Raw genomic sequence first — 7,849 nt, 5'->3', positions numbered from 1 at the left:
ACTCTGAGCTCCTCCCGCCGGATACGATGCAGTTGTAGCAGCAAAATCCTGTCCAAAAGCTCAGGTGCTGTCTCCTCCACCGCTCCCCGTCACTCAGCAGCTGTCTGTCAGCTAGCAGAGACCCTCCACTCTGTCTGGTCCTCTCCAAACAAAGCTCTGAAGCCGTAGGTCACATCCAGACAATGAGTATTGATGCCAATAAAAGGCAGTATTGTATCATTTTTAATGTCAGGGTATTGCAATACCTTTCTAGTATCTGTATACCGTGCAACACTACTCCAGATCATTAAGGACCATAGTGATGCACAGCCTGGTGAAGGTTTTCATTTCTTTCACCTTCTTTCAACAGTTGCTGAATGAAGTTTCGCTTCTGCTTTGATTAGCATTTGAATTTGTATCGGTCAGAAACGGCAAACTCTCCGAAATCCTCCCCCTTCTCCTTAAACATGTCTCTTACCAAAGGACCCTTTCACATCAAAATCTGGCTCTGAATCTTTTAATTCATTGTTTTTGTAGTAACTGCTGACACTGGCATAAATGTCCTTCAGTCACCCAGCTTATCAGCCATTATCACTGTCTGAAGCGCAGCTTTGGAAACTTTTTTTTTTTTGTGGTCCACACAGAGGCTAAGAGGCTAAAAATAGCTGTGACAAAATGTCAGATAAAACCAGGCAGCATCACTCACTCCCATCTCCTCTTCATTCTGCTGTCAGTGTGGGATGGCCCTGCCCCTGGAGCCCGCAGTGAGGTTTTCATCAGCCAGATCCCACGGGACGCCTACGAGGATCTATTGATTCCCCTGTTCAGCTCTGTGGGGCCCCTCTGGGAGTTCCGGCTAATGATGAACTTCAGCGGCCAAAACCGCGGCTTTGCCTACGCCAAATACGGCTCTCCAGCTGTAGCTACAGACGCCATCCGCCTGCTGCACGGTCACATGCTGCAACCCGGCTTCCGCCTCAGTGTCCGCCGCAGCACAGAGAAGAGACACCTCTGTGTGGGAGACCTGCCAGCTGCCACCAGGCAAGAGGACCTATTGCAGGTACAACCGCGCTGTGGCTTGTCTTTGTCATAGAAATGTTTTTGTTTTAGCTGAAGTGGAAGAAAACTAATAAACTCACTGTAAAAGAAATACCAAAAATATCTTTGAATAATTCTATATATATATCTTGGCTTCAGGTTGCATTTTGTTGATTTGATTTGCCTGATTAGACTGTGTGTCCGTGTGAGTGAGTGTGATTGGCTAGCATAAACCTCACTGTTTTTTACTGCTGTAGTAGGGCTGGACGATATGGCCAAAAATGTTATCACGATAAAAAGTTTAATATCTTTTGATATCGCTAATTATCATGATAAGTATCAGATCATTATTTCTTTTGAATTTAAAGGCTGATTTCTGCTCCTGAGTGAAAGTTGAAGAAAACTGATGGTTAATTGACCCTTCGCTAAAGCCTGGCCCCCTTAGTTACTGTTGCTAAGTCTGACAAACTGTCAGTGCTGCCACTGTCTATTACTGCACTCCCCGGAGAAATATTGTCAAATTTGTTGGAAAAAGCGATCTCGGAAAGAAGCAGACAGTTTTGCAGTTGCATTATACATTTGAAGGTTGTATTCAGGCTGTCACACTGACTGAAACGGACGTGAAAAAAAAGCCTACCAATCACACAGTACAAGTGAACCACCGCATCCCCCGACAATTGAGACAAAAGGCAATGATATGAACGATCAACACTGTTCCTGTAAAGCTGGTAGGCCTCTATTCATTATTACAATCATTAAAAAGCAGAACAATAGGACTTTATTACGTTACATCCAGTAGGAAGTTAACTAGCATTAGCTAGCATGCAGCCAAAAAAAACTAGAAAATGACTCTTTTTGTGTTAGTCTGTCAGTGGCATATCCGTACCGCCAGCAAGAGCCGTTCTTCACATGCTCAAAAGGGGTCTGTCTGTCAAAGAAGGCTACTGTAAATGTGCCTGTTCATAATTATTCGTGTGTTGTTTGTTCTCATCTCAGGGCATCAAATATTTGTTGCATTTTATGCAAAAGGTATGCTTCGGCGTCTGTATGAGACGTCTCTGGGATTAATCTGTAATTAGTGAATAAATCTCACCCCAATCTCACTGAAATTAAGTGCTATTATAATCACTAAATTAAAAATTAAAATGGTAAAACACATTGGGGGCTGTAGTGGTCCATAAAAGGTTTAATAAACCATTGCTTTTAGGTGAACCTTTGCTAGTGTTAGCTAACCTCACTGCCATAGAGAGATGAAGTCCTGACACTGCCTCCTGGCTAACATCTGTTTCGCCAACTTGTTACTATCCATATCCATGGCAAATAAGTAGCACTTGATAGGATTAATTTGTTGGCATACAGAACACACACTAGTTCCCATTAAGATTTACCAGCGGTGCAGAGTACATAACACTTCATTGTAACTTTTGGTTTGTCCCGAGCCTGTCATGCCACACTAACAACTGGTAGAGATCCAATGTACAGAGAAGTAAAAAGCACAAAGAAGTCCGAAGTAAAAGCTCTCAACATCTGCTCCCAGGTGCTGCGTGTTCTCACGGAGGGGGTGGAGAGAGTGTCTGTGAAGGCTGGACCTGGTATAGAGGGGGTGTCTGCTATAGTCGCCTTCTCATCCCACCATGCTGCTTCTATGGCCAAGAAGGTGCTGGTAGAAGGTGGGTGAGCTCCTGCTGATGGTGATGGACTGATACATGGGGTCTGTGTATCGTTCTATTTATATTGTTAAACTTTGATATGATGCAGGATAAATAAAGACATTTTAATCTAGCCAGGTCATTTTCACAATGATCAAAAAAATTTAAATTTTATTAAGTTATTATTTCTGTAAGTGGATAACCTGTACAGCTACTTATAACTAATCCAAACTTGATGCTATATTTTTGGGGAGTTTTTCTGTGGCAATTTTCCGGTAGCTAATTTTCTGGCTATGGCACAGAAACATTGCCTCTGTTAGTTTTGCCTTTAAACCTCTGATTGGTTGGTTGTTTCCAAACAGGGAAACGTCAATAGAGCTCAACAGTGAGGTTCCTGAGGTAAAAATCCCATTCATATTCATAATTTAGGAACCATCCGATGTAAACTTAGTACTAGCTACGAGACTGTGATACAGGTACATCTCAGAAAACTAGAATATAATTTTTCTGTAATTCAAAAAGTGAAACCTTAATATATTGAAGATTCATTAATAGGGATGTGATGACATCTTGTACGACCAGATCTCCCGAGATTAAAATGTGACAAGATTTCTCGTCAGTCTAAAAGCAAATGACATTTTTTCACATGCTGTCAAGCCACACAATAATTTTCTTACACAGTGAAAACCAAATGCATAACTGATGAAGTCGACTCGCGGAGCAAATCAACTCCTTCCCGCTGGTGTGACAGCTCGTGGGTGAAGTGTCTCATCAAACCCCTATTCATTACACATAAAGCGTGGCATGGAGGTAGCCTGTGGCACTGCTGACGTGTTATGGAGGCCCAGGTTGCTGTAATAGCAGCCTTCAGCTCGTCTGTATTGGTCTGGTGCCTCTTAGTGTTCTCAACACCTTATGGATTCTGTGGGGTTCAGGTCTGGCCATTTGGCTACCCAACCAAGCACAGTAACACCATGGTCAGCAAACTAGTTCCTAGTGGTTTTGGCCCTGTGGGCAGGTGCTAAATCCTGCTGGAAAAGGAAATCAGTGTCTCCATAAAGCTTGTCAGCAGATGGAAGCTAGAAGTGCTCTAAAATCTCCCGGTAGACGATGCATTGACTTTGGACTGAAACACAGTGGACCAACACCAGCAGATGAGATGGCACCCCAAATCATCACTGACTGGAAGCTTCACTCTGGACTTCAAGCAACATGGATTCTGTGCCTCTCTACTCGTCCTCCAGACTCTGGGACCTTGCTTTCCAAATGAAATGCAAATTTTCTTTCATCTGAAAAAAGGACTTGGGACCACTGAGCAACGGTCCAGTTCTTTTTCTCCTTAGCCCAGGTAAGACGTTGACACCAGGAATGTGACAGTTGTAGCTCAATTTGTGGACTCGTCTGTGCCCGGTGGCTCTTGATGCTCTTGAGTCCACTCCTTGGGAAGCTCCCCCAAGTTCTTGAATCAGCTTTGCTTGACAATCCTCTCAAGGCTGAGTTCATCTCTGTTGCTTGTGCACCTTTTCCTACCACCCTTTAACCTTCCAGTCAACTTTCCATGAATATGCTTTGATCCAGCACTCAGTGAACAGCCAGCCATCCATGGAAATGTTTAAAACTACAATCTAGTCTCACAGTGGGAATCGAACCCAGGTCTCCTACACCAAAGGCATCTTATCTATGCGCCATCACCAACCCCCTAAATGTTTTTGTTCAAGTGAAAGTTTATGGCGGGATTTGGCCATTGTGATATTGTAATTTTCATACTAAGATTGACCAGGGCGCGGGCGAGGCGAGGAGGCAGGACAGAGGGCCATGGAGAGTTGAGGATATGGCGGGGCGGCTTCACGGGTGAAGGCAGAAAGCCTTATACATTTTAATTGTCTATTTTATTGTTGTTTTTTTTAATGTGTTTCTTTGTCTGCAAATTCTATGTGTCTCTGTTTTCTGTAAAGTGTACTGGGACCACACAGCTGGTGATTTTACACTTTAATAAACTTTTTTAAACCAGAAAAAATGTTTTATGATGTGCACTTGGTTCAAAAGCGCACCGGTCCAAAGAATTTGCGTAACTTTCCAAAACAGAAAATTGGACGTTCACACTCTCTTCAGGCTATGATTGCTCAGCTGTGTGGAGGGGGCCAGGTTTTAAACTTCTCTCTCTCTCTGTGCTCTTAATCCACTTTTTCCAATAATTTGTAGCTTTTCATGTTCCTATTGTATTGTGTCATATCTGTTGTTACCGACATTATATTTATATTTGTATAACACACTTCTGCCACTTTTGATTGGACACCACATCATACAGTTATTTTCTAGCATAACCTGACAATTTATTTATTTTTTATTCAAAATAATTGCAGCCATTCTCAACTTCTGTAGAAAATAGCTGTGGTCACTACTGAACTTCATTTTCTTTTTTTCCTCTAGCATTCAAGAAACAGTTTGCTTTGACCATCTCAGTCAAGTGGCAGTCTACATTGAAGCCGAGCCCAGAGGAGCCATTACCTCCAAAGAAACCTTCAGAAGGCTTTCTGCCTTCACCCGTGAAGCCGCCCCGCCATATCCTCAACTCTCCACGGCCCTCTGTCCTGCCTCCTCGCCTCGCCCGTCCTCCATCCGTCCCTCCGGGTTTCTGCCGAGCAGTGGGAGGACCCACTGCACCCCAGCACCCTCCCCCTTCCAGGTCCTCTACCACCTCCTATTCATCCCCTGTGATGCTCCTGCATAAGATGTGTGAGGCGACTGGGGTTGGCCAGCCGCTCTATGACATGTACTACAGCCACGCTGGGCCTGATGGATTCCTCTACTTTACCTATAAGGTGTGTATCCCTGGAATAACCACAGCCTTCAAAGGACTGGTTATGATCTTGCCGGGATCCACTGCCGCCACCACACTGGAGGAAGCTCAGCGGGCTGCAGCCCAGCAGGTCCTGCAGAGGGTGTACAATAACTAGCTGGCCCACTGAAAAGCTTATCAGATAGTACACGGTACACCTAATTCTACAGCACTGTTTCAGGCTCTGTTCGTAGTTTTTGTTTCATGCATGCTTTTATTAGAGTAGTATTAGACTTGTTTGTCTTGTTTAAACATATGTGCTTTGTTTTATGCATGCTTTATTATAATAGTAGTAGTAGACTTGTTTGTCTTGTTTAAATGTCTGTGCTTTGTTTCATGCATTGTGCGTTACTATCGGATTGGTTGCTCATTTTAAATAAATGAGGTTTGACAACAAACTGATTGTGTAGTGTCCTATAAATGTATGGATAATGGAAACGTTTAGAGATGACGTTTTAATTTCATTTGAAAGCGGTAGTAGTTGTAGCTTTTCTTTTTACTTTTAGCATGTACTGCAGCTGAACTTACAAATGCATACTGTTGTATGCAGTATGGATAAAACTGACACAGACTACTAAATCCTAACATTGCGCTTTGAACTTTGACCATTTGCTGAGTGCAAGTTGACTCAAGGGTTGACATACTTTAGACAAGATTTACTCTGAAAGAATGAATGAAATACACGGTGGTGAGTTGGCTGGTCCTCAGTTGTTTTACTTTTTTTCTTCTGTTAACTGCCAACTGAACTTAGTTGGAACAATACAAATGACAAAAATATAATACAAAAATCAGTTTGATATTTAAATCTCAATATATCAAAAAAACAGTAATGATATTTAAATCTCAATATATCCAAATACAGTAATAACCATACATTCCCTAAATATTTTCATTTAAAATTAGTAAGATGACAGACTCACAATAAACACATAATAGGCTGTTATGTACAGAAGTAAGCTATTGATGAATTCTATATTGGATAATAAAAGTACTCATTCTCGATCATTCTGGTATCTAAATTTATAAAATTAAAATTCTTATCATTACTCGTATAAGGGCCCGTGTCCACCAAAGCGTCAGCGTCTATTTTCAGTTCATTGCAATGGGAGCGCCGCATTTTTCCAAGCTGGTAAAAACTCCAGGAGCGTTACGAGGTGCTGAGCGTTTTTTCCGCGCTGGGCGTTTTTGTCCGGTCGCAGAGAGTTGAAAAATGTTCAACTTTGGGTAAAAACGCTGTGCTCATCACTGTCACTTTTTACCCAGCCGTCCAATCACAGTGCAGGAGGGGCGGGACAAACACCACACCGAGCTCATGCAATCTTGAACGAAACAATGTGCCTACCCACAGTGTATTTTTGAAAATGCATCTGGGGTGGTAAACAGCAGCCACCAGATGATAATATGAAAGTTTAATCTTCACAATAAACAGTCTGACATTTGGGAAACATTTGGTTTGCCCCCTCCTCTCCTATAGAGAACTTCATGCTCTCTGCTGTCATGTGTGTTTTACCAATTAACCTGTTTCCAGCTGTCATTCATTACAGTGTTGTTGATTTTCTATATTTTTACATTACTGGATAAGAAGTTCTCCATTACATTTCACTTCAGTCTCACCGTATTTTTTAAAAAGTTATACATGTAATTTGACACACAATGTATGTCTTAAAAAATGAATACAAGAACAACATATGTAATGCTGTATCTTTCATTAATGCTTGTTTCTTACATTAATCTTGATGTAGTGCTGCCTGTTTTCTGCTCATCATCTATCTGTGGCTTTTTTTTTTTCGTAAAGCGTCTGTCGTCTTTTCCATCATCCACTATCTGACGCGTTTTTGTAAAGTCGTCTTTGTTCGGCAAAAATTCCTTCAGCAAGTTCACTCAAAGCTCACACAGTCTGTAATAATCAGAGGTTGGAAGTTGACAATCAAACCCTTAATCTAAATAATTCAGTAATTAAACATGTCTCATCGGTAATTAAACATGTAGTCTTAATATCAGCAGACTAACACATCAACAGTCTCTCCAGTAGTCATAACAACAGTAGATACGGCAGAACGAAGCATGCACTGTCACAGCAGATTTTGAACACCTGCAGCCTCTCCTGCAGTCAGTACTCCACTCAGAGATCTAACCACAGTGAGCTTGTTTCTGTGTTCATGACTACAGTTCACCACTTATTAAGTAAGACAAGGCACATCTAGGTAAAAGAAAATGATTAAGGATAATAAAATGATTAAGATGATTATTTAAGAAAGATAATACTGATTAAGGATAATCATGACTGTTTCTTGACTGATGTCTGTTTTTTGTCTGCACTGCCCCCCCCCACCCCCCCCCCCCC

At 41.9% G+C, this 7,849-nt stretch overlaps 1 protein-coding gene across 1 annotated transcript; it reads left to right on the top strand.

The window, feature by feature from the left end:
- Window positions 1–713: 713 nt before the first annotated feature.
- On the top strand, window positions 714–5,903 carry LOC119884054 (dead end protein 1-like; the record flags this gene model as incomplete). Its single annotated transcript, XM_038694524.1, has 3 exons — window positions 714–1,039; window positions 2,555–2,687; window positions 5,097–5,903. Coding segments are annotated over 3 exons (986 nt in total), but the record flags the coding sequence as incomplete, so codon positions are not given.
- Between the last annotated feature and the right edge of the window lie 1,946 nt (window positions 5,904–7,849).

Source organism: Micropterus salmoides, unplaced genomic scaffold (genome assembly GCF_014851395.1).
Source record: "Micropterus salmoides isolate LMB-PRFRI ecotype aquatic unplaced genomic scaffold, ASM1485139v1 Ms_hic_scaffold_3122, whole genome shotgun sequence".
In the NCBI taxonomy this organism is placed as follows: domain Eukaryota; kingdom Metazoa; phylum Chordata; class Actinopteri; order Centrarchiformes; family Centrarchidae; genus Micropterus; species Micropterus salmoides.
This window is presented reverse-complemented; position numbering and strand designations above follow the sequence as displayed.